The 22,422-nt window shown below is 39.6% G+C and overlaps 1 protein-coding gene across 5 annotated transcripts in view; it reads right to left on the bottom strand.

Moving 5' to 3' along the window:
* Positions 1-22,422, bottom strand: part of KIF16B (kinesin family member 16B) — a 296,484-nt gene that overhangs the window by 53,543 nt on the left and 220,519 nt on the right. For all 5 annotated transcript variants that reach the window (XM_067012363.1, XM_059037575.2, XM_059037574.2 and 2 more), the window contains one exon: positions 21,058-21,147. In XM_067012363.1, the coding sequence (XP_066868464.1) occupies positions 21,058-21,147 (90 nt within the window). The remainder of the gene's footprint in view (positions 1-21,057; positions 21,148-22,422) is intronic.

Raw genomic sequence — 22,422 nt, 5'->3', positions numbered from 1 at the left:
CAGATAAAGAAGATGCACAAGAAGGACTGACCAAAGACAAGAAGAACTCAGGGAAGAAATTATCCACAGTCTTAAGGAACCACAAACACCCATAAAAAAGAACCAAAAGCAGGAAGTGATACACAGGTTGAAAGAAGAAACTACAGTGGGGGGTAAAGGGCAGAAAACGGAGCCAGCTCGTAGAGAAATGGCTGATTCCAGGACTGGGATGGTGACCATGTAAGATTAGCCCGAAGCATCTTGTAGTGCCAGAGATCAAGGAAGTGCTCAAAACCAAAAGCACGTTGGCGCTTCCCTTGTGGCGCAGTGGTTAAGAATTCGCCTACCGGGCTTCCCTGGTGGCGCAGTGGTTGAGAATCCGCCTGCCGATGCGGGGCACACGGGTTCGTGCCCCGGTCAGGGAAGATCCCACATGCCGCGGAGCGGCTGGGCCCGTGAGCCATGGCCGCTGAGCCTGCGCGTCCGGAGCCTGCGCTCCACAATGGGAGAGGCCACAACAGTGAGAGGCCCGCGTACCACAAAAAAAAAAAAAAAAAAAAAAAAAAGAATTCGCCTACCAACGCAGGGGACACAGGTTCGAGCCCTGGTCCAGGAAGATCCCACATGCCGCGGAGCAACTAAGCCCGTGCACCACAACTACTGAAGCCTGTGTGCCTATGGCCTGTGCTCTGCAACAAGAGAAGCCACCGCAATGAGAAGCCCGCTCACTGCAACAAAGAGTAACCCCTGCTCACCGCAACTAGAGAAAGCCCGCACACAGCAACGAAGCCCCAACGCAGCCAAAAATGAATAAATAAAAAATTTTTAAAAATTTTTTAAAAAAAGAAAGATGGAAGATGTATTTAAAACCAAAAGCACAATGATGGGAGTATGTCACAGGGACACAGACTCTGATGCAAAGAGCTGCTGCATACGGCCTAAGTTGGAAAAAGGTGAAAAACAAAATTTTTAAAAAATGTATTGGCTTAAAACCCAAAATATGATGAAATAAACAAGTAAATAAATAAATGGGGAAGAAGAAACAAGCCACCCATTCAGAAGAATTACAAGTATCTAATGTAGATGCCTCCCCCTCCAGGAAGTGGGGGTATCTCTCTCCACCCCTAAAACGTGGGCTCTGCAGAATGTGTGCTGTGTGCAGTGCCTTCCTTCCCAAGAGAACAGTATAGAAAGGGGGGAACCAAGGAACCTCACAGGGAAGAAACCTCAGCCAGGAGATCAAGGTCGATCTCAACAGTGATAAGTCACACTGATGGTGTGTGTGTCCTTCATATGATGTGATGATAATGACACTTTACCTCTGTGGTTTTTCTCCCCAAAACCCAAATGTCTAATCATGAGAAAAACAGGCATATCCCAATTGGGAACATTCTCTAAAATACCTGACCATCATTCCTCACAATATCAAGGTCATTAAATATAAGGAAAGTCTGAGAAACTGTCACAGCCAAAGGGAGCCTGAGGAAACATAGTGACTGAATGTAATGCGGTATTCTGGATGGGATACTGGAACAGAAAAAGGACATTAGGTAAAAATTAAGGAAATCTCAAAAGTACAGACTTTAGTTAATAATAATAATAATGTATCAGTGTTGGTTCACTAGTGGTGACAAATGCCCTATACTCATGTGAACTGTTAACAGGGAAAGTGGGTATGGGGTATATGAAAACTCCGTATTACCTTCACATTTTTTTCCTGTAAAACTAAAACTATTCAAATAGGATTTCTGGTTTCTGGTCTGATACGTAAGGAGCTCAGAAGTTGTGACGTCTGTCCTCCCAAGAAAAAAAAAAAACTGAGGAAACTGAAAATCAAGAGCTCTTCCTGGATCCATCAGAGAATTAAGGTCACAGGGCAAACTACTGTCCCCCATCTGGAGAGACGGACAGGCAGAAACAGAGAAGCACAGCTTAGCTGGTGCAGAAGCTCACAACTGGAGTCAGTTTTGGTAGGAACACTTTAATTGTTCTAGCAATTGACGAATTGCTAGAGGCTCAGTGTAGCCTAGTATGAGCTTTAAAAAAACTCCAGAGGAGCTGCATTTTCCATAACTTTTGTGACATTTACCTCCAGAAGTCCCACCAGATTCTCACTGTGAAGAAGAATCCCTTTGGTTCTGCAGAAGGTGCTGGGGGTGGGGACGGTGGGGTGGTAACCTTTCGAAATACACCCAGAGTGCTCTGCCCTCAAGGGAAACTGTTTTCTCAGAATCTAACCACTTTGGGTTTTACCAAAGCCCAACCGTTGGGGTGGGGGAGTGGAATGCCCCCTGCAGGTTTCACTAAGAGACTGAGACCTAATCACAGGCCTACAGACCCTCCAACACACACATCCCATCACCACACCAACAGGGCTCCTGCAAGACAACAGGGGACTGCAGCTGAAGCGTGAGCCTCAGGCTCTATTTAAGAAGCTTCTGGGAAAACCCAAAGACAATAGCGGAAACACAAACAAGGGCACATGAGGACATTTTTGCCTCTGACACCACAGCCAGGGCAATTGTAGCCTATATGGTAGCCAGATAAATATAAAACTGCACGCTAAAGGCCCATCTACCTCAGCTCCATTCACATGACACACCATGTCCAGCTTTCAACAAAAATTACAATGCATGCTAAAAGGCAAAAAAGTCTGAGACTATTCTAAAATGAAAAAAGCTGACTGAAAAAAGAAAATCCAGTGCCTCCACGCCCTGCACCCCTGCCCCCTCCTCCCCCACTGTCTGCATGCTTGAAAAAAAAAAAAAAAGTGAGCAAGAAGAACTCAAGAAAGAGAGGAGAGAAACAAAAACAGTAGTAGGAAGTCCCAGTAGAAGAAACAAAAGTAGCATGAAGACAATAAAAACACAAGTTAGCCTATGGCATATAGAGCAGAGAAAATAACAAGGCAAAATGAAAAATGCTAAGGGAAATAAAACATGACCCAAGAGGTTTATAAGTAACAGAGAAATGTCTTTAAAGTGTGCAGTCCACAGGCAGACATTCTCAAGCACATAAGAACTCAGGTAAAACACATCAAGGTGAACCTTTCAAAAATATAATGACCAAAAATATCCAACCAAGAGACAGCACAATACAAGGATCTCAGGAACCAAGAAACCACTGTAAATACCACCTCTACTTACACCCGCAACGAGGACAGAATTATGCATAATTTATGTATAAAAAGGGGACCTGCACATAATTTATGTACAAAAGAATGTGATACATCTTGACTTTATAAAATATAATTTTTAAAATTGGGTAGGTGGGAGTAAATAAAATGTGATAATCTTATCTTTGTTACGAGTCAATTGATCATTTTTTAAATTTAATTTTTTAATACAGGTTCTTATTAGTTATCTATTTTATACATATTAGTGTATGTATGTCAATCCCAATCTCCAGATTCAACTCACCACCACCCCACCCCCAACTTTAACCGTTTGGTTAATATGTCTGTTCTCCACATCTTTGTTTCTATTTCTGCCTTGCAAACTGGTTCATCTGCACCATTTTTCTAGATTCCACATATATGTGTTAATATACGATATTTCTTTTTCTCTGACTTACTTCACTCTGTATGACAGTCTCTAGGTCCATCCATGTCTCTACAAATGACCCAGTTTGGTTCCTCTTTAGGGCCGAGTAATATTACATTGTATATATGTACCACATCTTCTTTCATCATTCGCCTGTTGATGGGCGTTTAGGTTGCTTCCATGACCTGGCTACTGTAAACAGTGCTGCAATGAACATTGGGGTGCATGTGTCTTTTTGAATTATGGCTTTCTCTGGGTATATGCCAAGTAGTGGGACTGCTGGGTCAAAAGGTAATTCTATTTTTAGTTTTCTAAGGAACCTCCATACAGTTCTCCATAGTGGCTGTATCAATTTACATTCCCAACAACAGTGCAAGAGGGTTCCCTTTTCTCCACACCCTCTCCAGCATTTGTTGTTTGTGGATTTTCTGAAGATGCCCATTCTAACCGGTGTGAGGTGATACTTCATTGTAGTTTCGATTTGCTTTTCTCTAATGATTAGTGATGCTGAGCAGCTTTTCATGTGCCTCTTGGCCATCTGTATGTCTTCTTTGGAGAAATGTCTATTTAAGTCTTCTACCCATTTTTGGATTGAGGTGTTCGTTTTTTAAATATTGAGCTTCAAGACTGTTTATATATTTTGGAGATTAATCCTTCATGCGTTGATTTGTTTGCAAATATTTTCTCCCATTCTGAGGATTGTCTTTTCATCTTGTTTATAGCTTCCTTTGCCGCACAAAAGCTTTTAACTTTCATTACGTCCCATCTGTTTGTTTTGTTTTGATTTCCAATACTCCAGGAACTGTGTCAAAAAAGATCCTGCTGTGACTTATGTCTAAGAGTGTTCTTCCTATGCTTTCCTCTAAGAGTTTTATGGTGTCCAGTCTTACATTTAGGTCTTTAATATATTTTGTGTTTATTTTTGTGGATGGTGTTAGGGAGTGTTCTAATTTCATTCTTTTACATGTAGCTCTCCAGTTTTCCCAGCATCATTTATTGAAAAGACTGTCTTTTTTCCATTGTATATTCTTGCCTCCTTTGTCATAGATTACTTGACCATAGGTGCGTGGGTTTATCTCTGGGCTTTCTCTCCTGTTCCACTGACCTATATTTCTATTTTTGTGCCAGAACCACACTGTCTTGATTGCTGTAGCTTTGCAGTATAGTCTGAAGTCAGGGAGTCTGATTCTTCCAATTTGGGGTCTTTCTTTTGTGCCTCCATACATCTTTAAAAATTTTTTGTTCTAGTTCTGTAAAAATTACCATTGGTATTCTGACAGGGATTGCACTGAATCTGTAGATTACTTGGAGTACTACAGTTATTTTCACAATATTGATTCTTTCAATCCAAGAATATGGTATATCTCTCCATCTGTTTGTGTCATCTCTGATTTCTTTCATCAGTGTCTTATAGTTTTCTGAGTAAAGGTCTTTTACCACCTCAGGTAGGTTTATTCCGAGGTATTTTATTCTTTTTGTTGCAGTGGTGAATGGGACTGTTTCCTTAATTTCTCTTTCTGACCTTTCGTTGTTACTGTATAGGAATGCAAGAGATTTCTGTGCATTAATTTTGTATCCTGCAACTTTACCAAATCATTGATTAGCTCTAGTAGTTTTCTGGTGGTATCTTTAGGATTCTCTATGTATAGTATCATGTCAACTGCAAACAGTGACAGTTTTACTTCTTCTTTTCCATTTTGTATTCCTTTTATTTCTTTTTCTTCTCTAATTGCCATGGCTAGGACTTCCAAAACTATGCTGAACAAGAGTGGCAAGAGTGGACATCCTTGTCTTTTTCCTGATCTTAGAGGAAATGCTCTCAGTTTTTCACCATTGAAAATGTTTGCTGTAGGGCTGCCATATATGGCCTTTATTATGTTGAGGTAGGTTCCCTCTATGCTCACTTTCTGGAGAGTTTGTATCATAAATGGGTGTTGAATTTTGTCAAAAGCTTTTTCTGCATCTATTAAAATGATCATATGGTTTTTATTCTTCAATTTGTTAATATGGTGTACCACACTGACTGATTTGAGTATATTGAAGAATCCTCGCATCTCTGGGATAAATCCCACTTGATCATGGTGTATGATCCATTTAATGTATTGTTGGATTCTAGTTTGCTAGTATTCTGTTGAGGATTTTTGCATCTATATTCATCAGTTACATTGGTCTGTAATCCCTTTTTTTGTAGTACCTTTGTCTGGTTTTGATATCAGGGTGATGGTGGCCTCATAGAATGAGTTTGGGAGTGTTCCTTCCTCCGCAATATTTTGGAAGAGTTTGAAAAGGATGGGTGTTAGCTCTTCTCTAAATGTTTGATAGAATGTACCTGTGAAGCCATCTGGTCCTGGACTTTTGTTTGTTGGAAGATCTTTAATCACAGTTTCACTTTCACTACTTGTGATTGGTCTGTTCATATTTTCTATTTCTTGCTGGTTCAGTCTTGGAAGATTATACCTTTCTAAGAATTTGTCCATTTCTTCCAGGTTGTCCATTTTATTGGCACAGAGTTGCTTGTAGTAGTCTCTTAGGATGCTTTGTATTTCTGCAGTGTCTGCTGTAACTTCTCCATTTTCATTTCTAAATTTTGTTGATTTGAGTCCTCTCCCTCCTTTTCTTGATGAGTCTGGCTAAAGGTTTATCAATTTTGTTGATCTTCTCAAAGAACCACCTTTTAGTTTTATTGATCCTTGCCATTGTTTTCTTTGTTTCTATTTCATTTATTTCTGTTCTGATCTTTATGATTTCTTTCCTTCTACTACCTTTGGGTTTCTTTGTTCTTCTTTCTCTATTTCTTCTAGGTGCAAGGTTACATTGTTTATTTGACATTTTTCTTGTTTCTTGAGGTAGGATTATATTGCTATAAACTTCCCTCTTAGAACTGCTTTTGCTGCATCCCATAGGTTTTGGATCGTTGAGTTTTCGTTGTCATTTGTCTTTAGGTATTTCCTGATTTCCTCTTTGATTTCTTTGGTGATCTCTTGGTTATTTAGCAACATATTGTTTAGTCTCCACGTGTTTGTGTTTTTTATGTTTTTTTTTTCCCCTGTAACTGATTTCTAATCTCATAGCATTGTGGTCAGAAAAGATGCTTGATATGATTTCAATTTTGTTAAATACACTGTGGCTTGGTTTGTGACCCAAGCTGTGATCTATCCTGGACAATGTTCCATGTGCATTTGAGAAGAAAGTGTAATCTTCTGTTTTCGGATGGAATATCCTATAAATATCAATTAAATCTATCTGGTCTATTGTGTCATTTAAAGCTTGTTTTTCCTTATTAATTTTCATTTTGGATGATCTGTCCATTGGTGTAAGTGAGGTGTTAAAGTCCCCCACTATTACTGTGTCACTGTTGATTTCTTCTTTTATAGCTGTTAGCATTTGCCTTATGTACTAAGGAGCTCCTCTGTTGGATGCATATATATTTATAATTGTTATACCTTCTTGGACTGATCCCTTGATCATTATATGTAGTGTCCTTCCTTGTCTCTTGTAACATTCTTTATTTTAAAGTCTAGTTGATCTGATATGAGTATTGTTACTCCAACTTCCTTTTGATTTCCACTTGCATGGAATATCTTTTTCCATCCCCTCACTCTCAGTTTGTATGTTTCCCTAGGTCTGAAGTGGGTCTCTTGTAGACAGCATATAGATGGGTCTTGTTTTTGTATCCATTCAGCAAGCCTCTGTCTTTTGGCTGGAGCATTTAATCCATTCACATTTAAGGTGATTATCAATACGTATGTTCCTACCACCATTTTGTTAATTGTTTTGGGTTTGTTTTTGTAGGCCCTTTTCTTCTCTTGTGTTTCCCACTTAGAGAAGTTCCTTTAGCATTTGTTGTAGAGCTGGTTTGGTGGTGCTGAATTCTCTTAGCTTTTGCTTGTCTGTAAAGCTTTTGATTTCTCCATCAAATCTGAATGAGATCCTTGCCAGGCAGAGTAATCTTGGTTGTAAGTTCTTCCCTTTCATCACTTTAAATATATCATGTCACTCCATTCTGTCTTGTAGCATTTCTGCTGAGAAATCAGCTGTTAACCTTATGGGAGTTCCCTTGTATGTTGTCATTTTTCCTTTGTTGCTTTTAATAATTTTTCTTTGTCTTTTTGTCAGTTTGATTACTATGTGTCTCAGCATGTTTCTCCTTGGGTTTATCCCGCCTGGCAAGCTCTGCACTTCCTGGACTTGGGTTGCTATTTCCTTTTCCATGTTAGGGAAGTTTTCGACTATAATCTCTTCAAATATTTTCTTGGGTCCTCTCTCTCTCTTCCTTTTCTGGGACCCCTATAATGCGAATGTTGGTGCATTTAATGTTGTCCCAGAGGTCTCTTAGGCTGTCTTCAATTCTTTTCACTCCTTTTTCTTTATTATGTTCCACAACAGTGAATTACACCAGTCTGTCTTCCAGGTCACTTATCCGTTCTTCTGCCTCAGTTTTTCTGCTATTGATTCCTTCTAGTGTATTTTTCATTTCAGTTATTTTGTTGTTCACCTCTGTTTGCTTGTTCTTTAATTCTTCCAGGTGTTTTTTCTTTAATTCCTCTAGGTCTTTGTTAATCATTTCTTGAATCTTCTCACTCTTTGCCTCCATTCTTTTTCCGAGGTCCTGGATCATCTTCACTATCATTTTTCTGAATTATTCTTCTGGAAGGTTGCCTATCTCCACTGCATTTAATTGTCTTTCTGGGGTTTTATCCTGTTCCTTCATCTGGTACATAGTCTTTTGCCTTTTAATTTTGTGTATCTTTCTGTGAATGTGGTTTTCGTTCACAGGCTGCAGAACTGTAATTCTTCTTGCTTCTGCTGTCTGCCCTCTGGTGGATGAGGCTATCTAAGAGGCTTGTGCAAGCTTCCTGCTGGGAGGGACTGGTGGTGGGCACAGCTCAGTTAAACTTTAATCTGCTTGTCTGCTGATGGGTGGGGCTGAATTCCCTCCCTGTTGGTTGTTTGACCTGAGGCAACTCAACACTGGAAGCTACAAACTCTTTGGTGGGGCTAATTTCAGACTCTGGGAGGGCTCATGCCAAGGAGTACTTCCCAGAATTTCTGCTGCCAGTGTACTTGTCCCTGCAGTGAGCCACAGCCACCCTGCCACCTCTGCAAATGATGCTAGCCTTCAACATCTGATTCTCTGGGAATTCCTCCTCTTGTTGCCAGACACCCCCCCCCCCCCCACTGCCAGGTTGGGAAGCCTGATGTGGGGCTCAGAACCTTTACTCCAGTGGGTGGACTTCTGTGGTATAATTGTTCTCCAGTTTGTGAGTCACCCACCCAGCAGTTATGGAATTTGTTTTCATCGTGATTTCGTCCCTCCTACCATCTCATTGCAGCTTCTCCTTTGTCATCGGATGTGGGGTATCTTTTTTGGTGAGTTCCAATGTCTTCCTGTCAATGATTTTTCAGCAGTTAGCTGTGATTCCAGTGCTCTCACAAGAGGTAGTGAGTGCACGTCCTTCTACTCCGCCATCTTGAACCTGCCCATCTCAACTGATCATTTATAAGAGCAAAACAACACTGATAATTTATAAAATGGAAACACAACACATGAAAAGTAGCAACTACTGTTTTAATGTTTTTTATAATCTTTGTTCTTAATGTCACATATATTTTAGAGGTTGTGGTGGAGAAAAATTTAATTTGAATTTCATCAATTTCTTCAGTTTTACTTGATTTTCTTTCACTTCCATTAAATTCAAGTAAAATTAAATTTAATGTTTGAACTAGTTTGAACGCAATGTTATAAAGTTATTTCATTCTGTCTTCCTGTTCTTTTTTGTCTCATTTTAATTTCTTTGTATCACTCTACATATCCATCCTATTATCTGTGCCTATTCATTTAAGTACTTAAAATAATGTTCATTAAATGGTAATTTAATTATATTTAGAGAATGATTTTGAGTTATCTGTTGCTTCTTATATTATGTGAAACTTTTATAAGTGAGCATGCATCATTTTTATAGAAACAATAAAAAGTGATTATTTTTTTACATATTTAATGGAACAGTTAAATTAACACCATATGGCTTTTTCTTTTAATAACCTGGGATTTGGGGCAATCAGATTTCAAGTTTCAGCTCAGCAAAGAGGTGGTTACATAATATCTCTAGTTCTTAGTTTCATCATCTGTTAAAAATGAAGGAGTTGAACTGAGATATTTCTGTTTCCAGCTCTGAAATTCTATATCTCAGGTACTGATGATTAAAATCTCTCTATGCTGAGTTAGAAGTAGCACTTTAGAGACCATGGAGATATTTTACCTATTAACTTGGCTATATTGCTTTTGAGGAGTGTACCTTTCTTCCCATAAAATCTTCACAGCATTCTTATTTGAAGTAAGGGAAACGTGTACAGGCAAAATAGAGCCCAATATAATAATGAAATGTTACTTTTCAAAGGTTGTAGAATACAAAAAGGGCAGAAACAAACGGGAATGCAGTATTCATGAGAAAACCCGTAAAACTGTACCACTTCCTGCTATAACCATTATCCTTACAGCAGGAGTGGGAAATGACGCAAAGACAATTGAGCTCTTATGGGAAAATTGTACATTAAAGTTAAAAATGATGACTGAGGTCAAATATATTGGATATTTGTAAGAGACATGATAGGCCTAGAGAACACTGGAAGAAAACTGAACAACAGCCCTATGGCTTACTTTGTGTAATTATGAAATTTGATTATGCTGAGTAAAACATAGGAAACAAATGAGAATTAAAATAGCACATTTCTTTGGCCTAAGAGAAATAATGACAAGCTTATTCTGCAATTCAGTGAAGAAAACATATTCTAAAGACAAAAAGACTGAAACAAAAGCCATTAAAAAAAATGAAATTGGTTATTTTGAGGCTCACTGATTTCCAGTGAAATTTGTCTTGCCCTTCTTCGCTGCTTGTGGAGTCTAAAAATCCAAGTGATCAACTTTATTTTGCATGTTCGAGAAACAAGCCCATAACTTTCAGGCTGAACTAGCTCTATATGAAGAATTATCAGTGGAGTAAGAAAAGACAGTGGCTCCTTATAGAACTAGCATACCCAGTTTATGGAATTATTTGCGAATCTCAGTTTTGGGAAAATAAAAGCATTGAGTATCCATTTATTCATCAATTTGGCTAGCTATATGTATATGTATATATATTAGAAATACAGTCAGCATTCTCTGTTGCTTTGTAATATTTCTTAATGATCTTAATGACCTCAGAGTGAAATTTTCATCTACAAGCTGGCTTTTCCCTTTCTGATTCCCAGTGAACTGACACAGCCTGATTTCTTCTAAGAGTCACCACGCTCAAATGCTGACTTCAATGTTTATTACGTTAGAATAAGATAGGTCGGCCAGTCTGCTGCCATCAAGGAGACAAATTAAATGTAATGGAAAAGTCTGCTTTTATTAAAAGCCTTTTTCTCTTAGCCAAGTTCACTTTTTAGGTCAGCCAGGTGGTCCTGACGGCAAAAGACAGCATAGGTTTTGCTATATGGCATCGTTGTTCCTTTGTATATAAATAATGGCAGCCCTAATATAGAAAAGAAATTAAAGTGAGCAATAAAAAGTCTTGCCTATCTTTTATGATTTTACAACAGTTAAGCAGCTAACGCTGGATTATACATCACTGAAGGGAAAATGAGAACAACAACAGTAATAAAGTATAGAATCTTTACTAATGAAAGGAAAACATCTGACTTTTGTTACCACCTAATAAAAGTGCACTTTATTGTCATTCCTCATTTACTAGGCATTTTCTTTACTCCTGTAATACTTGGCTACCTAACCAGTATCCAGTTTTTAAAGATTAGAGAGAAAAATTCTATACGGCAAATCTATATGGTCAAATCAGCTTTAACCTGTCTTTTGCCAGTAGACGGACCTACCTGACAACTGCCAGCATTTGAAACACCCACGCTCTACAGGTTCGTGGTTGTAAGTTTCAGCCACTCCAGCTTTTGAGGAATACAAATAATGAAAACTCATCAAAGGGCTGCCATAACTCTCCCAGCTGACTAGATGGAAGCATTTCTGACTACTCAAAATTAATAGCAGCTCCGAAGGCCTTATAAGAACAGCTGTCACTGAGAAATATACTCACAAACAAATAAGTAATTCTCCCAGTTTGCTTTGTTAGAGGCATGAAGCGGCAACTCTTTGGGGCAACCTAGATGGGTTATCAAAGGAGCAATGAGCTCCCGTAGACCTTTGATATGGTAATGTGAGCGTACCATGCACTATTTATGAGCACGTGCTATGTGCCTCGCCCAGAGCTTGGTACATTCTAGACTCTCATTAAGGATCTGCTCAATGAACAAGGCAGAATCCTTTGCTGGTGGTCCACATGGAACAGCCAGCAATTATAATTAGGACATTCCACCAACAGAAGCTGCCGTCCTGTCATCACTGAAGTACTAAAACTTGGTGAGATCCTAGGTATAAAACCACATCTGGAAATGTATCAATACTTAGGACTGCACTGACTTTGTTATATTTGGTATAAAATACAAAATAAAATAAAATCCCACTCCTCCCAAAGCCAGTATCAATTTTATTTAGGTATGAGCCAATGAAGACGGATTTGAGAACTTTAATACATGTCACAACAATTTTTCAAAGTGAGAAACATTTCAGATCTATGAGAATTTCATATTGCATTTTTATGAATAATTATGCAGTTGAATTAACTCAAATGTTTGTATTTTCCATCTGTTACTGTGATGCTAATTGTCCCTTTCAGGGACTGAGACGTGACAGGAACCTGTCATTGCCATGACATTCAATAGAAGGAACCCCATTTCTAGCTTTCATCCATGGGGTCTTGCTATGTAACAGATTTTTATAGGGAAGAGATTTTCTTCTTTCTGGGCTCATCTGGAGAACTCTGAAAACTCCCCCTTCTTGAGTGAACATGGTCATGGAGACTCAGGAGAAAGAAGAAAGACTAGGAGTCAGGAGACATGAACCTTGCCTGGGCCCCAAGTCTTGATGTGACTTTGAACAAAACTCTCCCTGGGGACTTGATTCCTCATTTCTAAAATGAAAAACTGGACTACCCAATCTTTAAGGCCCCTTGGAGTACTTGATGTCTCATAATGTGCAAGTGGTTCCAACCCATTGTTACAGAAGTTTCCCTGCTGGTTGGAGAGGAAAGCCTGGTACAAATCTATGTTTCATAGTCTTTGGTGATCAAAGAGGCAATCAACATGTTTTCATTGTCTAGGTTTAAATGTGCCTGTCGTTAATTTTGACCAGATTATTTGTCACTGGAAATCACCTTTTAGATTTGGTGATCTATAATGACTGTAATAATGAAAAATCAATAACGCTCCCAAGGTGGATGCAAAAGAAATGACAGGCAGCATCTTAACCAACGGTCCAGAGAGCATCATTTGGGGAATATTTTTTTCCCTAACTACACACACTCTCAGATCCCATGTCAGATTTCCTGAATTAGAATTTCCTAGCTTGGGTCCTGGAACCACATGTCTTAGAAAAGCTTCCCAGCTAATTGGTGCCTTTTGCTCCCCAACCCACCATTGAAAGAAGTGATTTAAATACTGATTATCTATCAGGTAGAGAAAATCGTATGATACAAGCCATACAGTGAGGTTAAGCGGGCCTCTGATAACGTACCAGGTTAGGAAGCTGGCAGCATTCAATTTTTGCCTACATAGCTGTGTGCTATTTAAAAATTCAAGGAGGCTGAGCGCTTGGTGTGGCTGAATTTATCTAAGGTTTACTGAATGCTCCCTGTGGCTGTGGTCGGTAGCATTATAATTTGGGTGGTGAGCAGATTTGCAATTTTTATATTAAATTTGGAATGCTGGTTATAAAACTGTTTAGAATGCATTTCAGTGATGGATGGTAAATGGCTGTCTAAGACAAATACAAGGCCAATAGGCAGTTTCTTTTCTTTCCCTTTTTTGGTGCTACTTTGGGGAAATTACTTGGGAAATAAAGAAGGTTAAAAACGGTTCTATCAGTACAAACTGAAAGTTCATATACAAATTACATAAGCTCTTGCCCTAATCGTTTTCTTCCTTCCCAATGGTATTTACTGGGCATCCAGAGACTGCCAGATGTGAGACTGAACAGTTGCTCTAACACAGCAATCTTTCATGTTTTACTCGAAGGCTCTGAAAATATTTTTCTCCCTTAGCTCTGTAACAGGGAGAAAGGAGCCCCCCTGGGGATATGGCTGATGGAGGCTGATCCTGTCTGACACTTAGGGACTCTGAAGACTCACTGTGATAATTCAGTTATGATGCAGACAGGCAACACACCTGTTCCCAGTAACTTAGGCTCTCACCACACATGGGCAGTCAATTTCTCTTAGCATTTATTTAGATCGTACATTTTAATACATAAAATATCCCATTTTCATGGTTCATCCTCCTGCCTCTGGGCAGAAGCACAAACCTGCTTCAGAATCACTATTGGCTAAGATAATAAAAGGGCCCTCAACAATCGATTTCAATGTGTAACTGCTTTCACTGTGAGATGATTCTCCGGAGCCCATTAGGCTCCAGCACTCAGGAGGGAAGGTTCCTTGTTAACTGTAAAAAAGTCCTCTACAAATCCGACAGGGGTTGGCATCTCTGGACCTCCTAGAAGGAGCAGCTCTCTCAGTGACCCTCTGATCTTCCAGCCCCATGTCCTACCACTTCATGAAATACATTCAGAGCCTACCAGACCACTCATCCAAAAGGGGGGAAGGGGACAGGACACTAGGTCTTCACTATTCATTCATTCTAATGGTTGAAAGGGGATGTGGTTTTAAAATAGTCCTTTCTTTTCAGCTTCTTGATGAGCTATGTTTTTGTCCTGCCTGACTCTCAGACTATGACCTGGATCCACAGGTAAACTTCATGGACACTAGACATCAATAGTAACTCTGCCTCATCTGTAGAGAAGAGAGAAGATGACACTCACTGGGGCTCTGTTTCTGGGCACATAACTTGATTGATATTTAAAAGGATTATACTGATTTTAATAGAGTGGAAAATGCATAGTTTTCATACAGATAAAAAGCACTGCGGCAATGATCTGCATGACCAAATTTCAAAGGCATGCTCTCCAGCAGACGCTGCACGATACTTTGTGGTTACTTTCAATAACATATTTCATCTGAGGCTCTCACAATCTTTTACAAACTACCTGCGGCACGATCATTTTACAGATGTGGAGTCTGAAAACACAGGGTTTAATCTGATGAAGATTCCACACAAGGTCAGCAAACGGGCACAGAGAAGGAAAGCCAGGAGGAGCTATTATCTTGCACAACACATGTCAGCGTATAAAGAGGACAGACTAATTCAAAACAGAAGGCGAAGCTATTTAGAATCCAGGAGAAAATGCTAAGCTGAAAGAGCATAAATAAATAAAAATAAAACAATTTTAAAAACCTTGAATAATGCAGCACCTCTAGTGAGAGCTCAGCCCACTCACACAGTGAATCTGGAAATAGAACTAGCATAACGCTTACATATGAGGCCAGTCACCACAGGCAACCTGCTCTTCCTCCAGTATTATTCAGGACAAATAATTTAGTTTTCTTTTTTTATTCTGAAATTTGTCACCATACAAAATAATGCATTAAATTTTTCTGTGATTTCTGCTTTTTCCCTGTCTTCAATCCCCACACCCCAGAGTTTCAGAGAATCCACTGACTTTTCATCCTTCCCATTCGTAAGTTCACTTTGCTTATAATAACCCCTAGGTTCCTTCTGTTTTCTTCACAGACATGTGTTATACCTAATAATCAACAACCCTGCCTGTTTTAATTGGTTCACCACACGAGTGAATATAAAGTAACCCTTGGAGGCCCTTCAGCTGACATCATTCTCCTTAAGAGGACATTATAGTAAATAAATAAGCAAATATGTGAGTCAACAGGGAGATCAAAAGACTTAGATGAATGATGGTTAAGGAATTCTTAAAACCCTCTCACTAATGGGGGTGAATGCCCTCAGCGCTCTCAGCCCACCCAGTTTCTTTGTGTTCTTTCCTAATCTTGTTTTTTTGTAAAGTAAGTCTTTAACAACAGTTGAGCAATTACGAAATTTCTTCATGGAGCAAGTCTGCACTTGCAGACATGTTGATATCTTCCAGAATGTCCATAGCAAAGTGCTAACAGCAGCAAAACTCTGGAAACTACTTGTATGTCCATCAAGAGGATTCTGGGAACCTGATCAAGTGTTATGCCAACTTGGTACCACTGCTCATGGGAAAATGATAAATTGCTTGATAAACTGATAAATTGTTTATGGACCAGGGAAATGAGAGCTATTCGGTAGGAAGCCATAGCGTAAGGCTTCTCTGAGTGAGGTGACTCCTGTAACTCAGCATGTCCCTCATGGGGACTCTGGACGTTCTGCCCATGGAGTTGTGCCCAGAGAAAGTGGCTCTCCTGTTGCATAGGATTCTATGGCAGAGTGGTTCTCGAATCTTCCCCACGTGGGGCTCCTCTCCTAGCACCTAAGCTATTACCTGCAAGAGGTGGCGCAAAGACAACAGCATCTGGACAGCTGTGTGGACTGCAGTGGACGCTGTTGCCAGACCACCTCTGTGCCTCGGCCCTGCCGGGAAGCAGTGATCTCTGTCTTACATCGTTCCTGGGTCACCCGGTGCCAAGCGTGGCCTATGGGAGTCCTGTGAGTCTGAATGTTTAGCTGGACCCAAGAAGACCTCCTGAGGGCATTGCAAATGGTTACTTCTGAGGATCAGATTAAGAGAAACTTTCACATTCTATGTATATATCTTTGAGTAATTTCAGTCTTTAACCATAAACATGTAACTTATTATCTGGAGAAAGAAAGACTATTGAAAGAAAAAAAAACCTCCATAAAAGGAACTGTCACATCAAACTCCTTTAGAGGTCTATGCCCAGGAAAACATGGCTAAGATTCCACAATGAAATGGGAATGAATAGGATGTAACTTTAGACAAAGTTCTAAAACATTAAAAGCTATAACCAAATCTACAGTTCTGAGGTGAATAAACATTCTGTATCTTGGTAAGTATATCACAAATTCTGGATATACTGAATTCAAGAGTGTTTTTTCAATATTTTTCAGCTTGATTAAAAATTTGGAACCTTTTATGACTAGGTAAATTTAATAGGTATCATTTAAAAAATGATCACCAACCATTTTGTTATGCAATTAAGACAGCAAGAGTAGTTTTCTATTTTCTACTTCCATAGAAATAATGAGTCCAATGTGGTGAAGGGATGAGGTAAATAAAACTTGTTCCCACTTGGCTATGAAACAGCCATTTCCTGAGAGGAAACTTTCAGCATCCTTCCATATGAACCCTTTGGCTTTCTTTCCCGAAGAAATTCTGTCTTTAACAAGTCCAATCATTTCCAGGATGTTGTCAGGCCAAACAGCTACCCCATTCCCCATTTGGAGGTAGCTAATTACTTCAAGAAGATTGACATTATAGACAATCATATGAACAATTATAAGATGAATCATAATTGATGAATACCTAAACACAGAATACTGATCTCAAGTCCCAACAAACACTCGGCAAGTAAGATGATGTGAAGCGAGGCTGCACAAAAGAAATGTCAACTTAACGAAAAAAATAAACCTGATATTCATCTTGATATTTAAGCTTCATCTTGAAAATGTTAAATGGACGATGCTGTCCTCTCACTGAAATAAGATTTATCACCATCTAGAATGACACGCTACTGTGTGCTTAGAGATAATGTTCCTCCCTGGTTCAGTTTCGATAATATTGTTTGGTTAGAAATAGGAAATAGAGATGAACTGTCTGGGCTTCTGCTAACGGGCTGTGTCACAAGAGGCGAGTCTCTCGTTCCCACCACAGAGACCATGAATGTCAAAGGCACAGTACAGCCGGGCCGGAAGCGCTCAGCGAATTGGGAGGAGTTCCTCCCAATGATACTCAGAGTTCCTCTGAGTTCCTCAGAGTTGTGGCCAAGGAAAAGCTCTGTGGCACCCGGGCAGCCCTGCAGGGTTTGTAATTAGCTCAGCTTCCCTGTCTCCAGGCGGTGCTTATCTTAGGATCTCACCACATGGTTTCAACCACTATTCACATTTTCTCTTCTCTTTCAAATACATGCACACATGTCTGTAGCTTCCCTTTCATAATGGTTTTTTGTCCTTATAAGAATGAAACTGTAAGTCACAAAGTTGGACTCAGTGTGGAAAAGCAACTTCCCATCTTCATTATCATTTAGATCACGAGTCTGTCTTCAGGAAAGGGGTTTCTGGGAGAAGTCCTCTATGAACAGAATGGAAATTCCAGCTGGGTTTCAACGTTCAGACCTTCTTGAATATCATCCAGTGGTTTCCCACAGCACTCAGACTCAGGTTCACGGTGCCACGTGGTCAAGCCCTTGCCCTCCTCTTTACCACACTGGCCACTCTCCTTGGGTCTTCTCATTCTGGAAACACGCTGAGCTTGGTCCCATCCCAGAGCCTTTGCATTTGCTGCTCCCTCACCTTCAGCAGTGCTCACATCCAGATCTTCATACCTCTCTTCTTTTCAGCATTCAGATCTCAGCTCAATCTCACCCCAAGATCACTCTTTCTACCTGCGCATCTAAAGCAGCCCACTGCCCAGCTCTCATGCCACACTATCACATTGCACTGTATTTTCTCCATGGCACCTAACATTACCTAAAATCCTCTTATTTACTGGGCTTTGTTTGTCTGTTTATTGCTCATTTTCTCTGCTTCATGAGAGGAGGGATGTCGCTGTCTTGCTCACAATTGTATGCACAGTGTGGGGCTGCTCAGTACAGATTTATGACCAAATGAAGGAGGAAACCAGCTCAATTTTCTTCACTTGAAGGCCACTTAATTTTTTCAGCATGTATGTAACACACCCTTTTTCCCCTTGAAAATAATTTTACATGTGTGATCATCTCTGTTCATTAATTTTGTCTGGTAGCAGACAACCACTTCAGTTCACAGGTTCACGTCATTATTAAACTCAGGTAAGTTTTCTTCTATTATATCTTTTTTTTTTTTTAACGTTTTTTTTTTTTTTTGTGGTATGTGGGCCTCTCACTGCCGCGGCCTCTCCCGCTGCGGAGCACAGGCTCCAGACGCGCAGGCCCAGCAGCCACGGCCCACAGGCCCAGCCGCTCCGCGGCATGCGGGATCCTCCCGGACCGGGGCACGAACCCGCGTCCCCCGCATCGGCAGGCGGACTCCCAACCACTGCGCCACCAGGGAAGCCCCTTCTTCTATTATATCTTTTTTTTTTTTTTTTTGCGGTATGCGGGCCTCTCACTGTTGTGGCCTCTCCCGTTGCGGAGCACAGGCTCCGGACGCGCAGGCCCAGCGGCCATGGCTCACGGGCCCAGCCGCTCCGCGGCATGTGGGATCCTCCCGGACCAGGGCACGAACCCGTGGTCCCCTGCATCGGCAGGCGGATTCTCAACCACTGCGCCACCAGGGAAGCCCTATTATATCTTTAAAAACTGCTTCTGTCTGCTTCAAAGTTTTCTTTAAAAACACTGATTAGACCTGTCTATTACTGCTTTGCAAATTTATTTAAATATCTCTCATCTCATATTTCAACTAAAATGCCATGTTGTCAGAGAGCCCAACCCTGAAACGTCCTTATACTAAAGTGTCCAACACCTTCTGCCCATCACATTTTATTGATATTTTTCCTATAAAGCATACACCTCACTTAAAATGGTAACTGCAACTTAGCAAGCATACTTTTTAACTGTTAGTTATTATTATATTTTCCTGGTTTATTGTCAGTCTGTCCTGATATAAATTTAAGATATATAAGAGAAGACACTTTTGTTCTTCTTGTCCACTACTGTATTACTAGAGTTTAGAAAAATGTGCCTGTGTAGAATGGCATTGAACTAATGGCACTGAAAGAACTAATATGAAATAAATCATGGAATGAATTTATACATACATACATATATAGATATATAAATCCTGGTAAAGTTTGTATCCTTTTTTTCAAGTAAATTGTTTTTTTCCAACTACACTGTGGGAATTTAGCAAGTTAATATGAAAATCTGTACATTATTAAAGTACTGATGTAGTAACATATAATCAAGCAGTTAATGAACTGCAAAGCTCACTTTAAAAACCAGTTGCACTATACATTTAATATATATACAATTACTTCTTGTTACTGTCAAAATTAACTTGGGACATGAAGAGTAAATTGCAGAGACAAACTTAATAAATTGACTTTGATGTAGTTACTTCTGGAACTGAAACCTCTTGGGAACACTGAGCTAAAATTCATACCTGAACGTTCTTCAATTTTTAATCAAATACTATTATGATAACTTAACAACAGAATTTAAAGATAGCTCAATTTTTCCTGGACTCTAGATTCTGTTACACTTCAAGGAACCACTTTATCTACCCAAAGGTATTTCTCTTTATATTGTGTATCAGATAAGGGGGCTTAGAAGCCATGGACATGTTAAGGAAACATTATGTAATTAACATGAAACAAATCAGGGACACAAGTCTGACTAAATTATTTTTTAGAATATCATAAGACACTATAAAAATGCACTGAGAAGCCATACTTAGGGAAAGCAGGCTAAATAGACAATGATTATTGACTGATTTGTAGTCAGTTCAAATCAAAATGCCCAAAGAGCTGTGCCTATACAAGGTTTCCTTTAGTTGAAGCAAAAATAAACAAACAAAAAAATAATAAGAATACATTCACTTGGAAGATACACATTAATTTTAGGAATACCTTTCTTTGCTTAAAAGTATTTTAGAAACCAGTCTTTGTCCAAAAATTTTTTAAAAATTACTAATGTATCAATACACTCTGGATATCTTATCAGATGAAATGCCTCCTTGCTTCTAGATAATTCCATATTTACTGTCTACTTCCCCTCCATGTGTGAGGGCAAATTAACTTTTATGACTTTACTCCTCATTATGTGGAAGTCTAAGCATTAATGCAATCTTTCTTAAGAGAAAAATGGGCAAATCTATACTGAAAAATTATTACTATTTTATTTTAATAGGTCTCACTCATGGCTGAGAAGTTGTAAATTGATTAAAATATTTACTTAATATACACTATAAAATTTATGGAAAAGATAGAATTCATTTACTGTTGCTTTACTATCACTCAAAATTTTGTGTTCAAAAAATGTTTGGGGCTTCCCTGGTGGCGCAGTGGTTGACAGTCCGCCTGCCGATGCAGGGGACACGGGTTCGTGCCCCAGTCTGGGAAGATCCCACATGCCGCGAAGTGGCTAGGCCCGTAAGCCATGGCCGCTGAGCCTGCGCGTCCGGAGCCCGCGCTCCGCAACGGGAGAAGCCACAGCAGTGAGAGGCCCGTGTACCGCAAAAAAAAAAAAAAAGTTTGAATTGTATAGAACGCAAATGGAACCGAGGACAAAAATTAAAAACCTATCTTTGAAAGACGAGTAATTGAAATAAAACTTGGTGACACTTACAAGCTAATACCTAAAGAGAAGGGAGGGATTGATAATGCAATCAACTCATTTACTTTATAAAACAAATGTTCTTAATTGGAGACAATTATTTCGTAACTCACCTCTGCATACTTCAACTTCAATGTTTTATGCATTTCTCGGAAACGACTGTAACGCCTGAATACGGTCCACGTCTCATCCAGGACAGTGATCTATTAACCAGGAAAAGCAAAATAAATCAGCATTTGTTGGAGGAAAAATTTGTTTCTTCTTATTTGTTTAAAATAATTTGTTTAATGTATATACACTGATGTGTAAAATTTGATGACTAATAAGAACCTGCTGTATAAAAAAATAAAATAAAATTCAAAAAAACCCCAATAAAACAATCATATAATTGTTCTTACAAAAACAATTTAAAAAATTGTTAATTAAAAAATGCATCTTAAAAAAATAATTGCTTCAAATTAAACAAATTGTTTCAAATAATTCAAAAATTTGTTTAAATTTGTTTAGAATAATTTTAAAATTAACAAAAAGTGATTAGCATGTAAATTTCTCCAGAAGGGAAAATATTAATCTAGCGGCACAAATAAGACTTACAAATAATAACTGTACTCTGCTTAAGCATGCATCTCTGCTTCCCAAACATGATTACGAGCAGCATGTGACTCTGTAAAGTGAAGGACACAGAGTTTCATGGCTTATCAGAAGTGTCCCTCCACTCTCCACGTGGGGTGCAGAAAGGACACCCCACAGCGTGACCTTTCTGTTACAGTGATGTGCCTACACGAAATGTTTACACTTTTATATAAAATGTCAGTGTTGGTTTCCAGATACCACTGCAATGGACAAGAGAGAGGCAGCAGCAGAGAAGAAAAAGGATGAGGAGAAGGAAGAGGGAGGACAAAGGAGAAGGAGGAGGACAAAGAAAAATGAAAAAAAAACCGAACAAACTCTGTCTGCATCTCAACGATCATTAGTATCAAAACCCACACTGTAGTTTGCTTTATTTCGGAGGAAGAATTCTGAGTCCAGCCTCTAACCAGTAGTGGAATTTATTGTTCCTATTGGATGGCAGGTGGACACTGGTGCCCATCAGTCACATACCAAGGTCACAGTGACCAGGAGAGGCTGGGAGACACCACCAGCTTCCACGGTCACACCTGAGGCAGAGGCTCCTGATCAAGTTCCCATCTCATTCCCACTCTTCTTCCTCCAAGCTCCAGACCCATGTCCCTAACTGGGAGACATCTTTCTTTAGATGCCACACACCAACTTCAAGGTCAGCTTGTGTGAAACATATCCACCCATTCTCTCCAATCTCAACTCTACTTCATCTCAGTGCATGTCACCACCATCCACCAAGCCACACCAGACAGACGCTGGTCCCCAGGTCCTCCCCCAGCACGCCACAGTCAGACAAGCACCAGGTCCTGCACCTCTCACCTCCTAGACCTTCCTTAGCGCTCTACCCTTCCATCCTT

The sequence above is a fragment of the Kogia breviceps genome, chromosome 14, assembly GCF_026419965.1.
Source record: "Kogia breviceps isolate mKogBre1 chromosome 14, mKogBre1 haplotype 1, whole genome shotgun sequence".
Classification (NCBI taxonomy): Eukaryota; Metazoa; Chordata; class Mammalia; order Artiodactyla; family Physeteridae; genus Kogia; species Kogia breviceps.
Note: the sequence above shows the minus strand (reverse complement) of the source record. Positions and strands in the feature narration are given on the sequence as shown.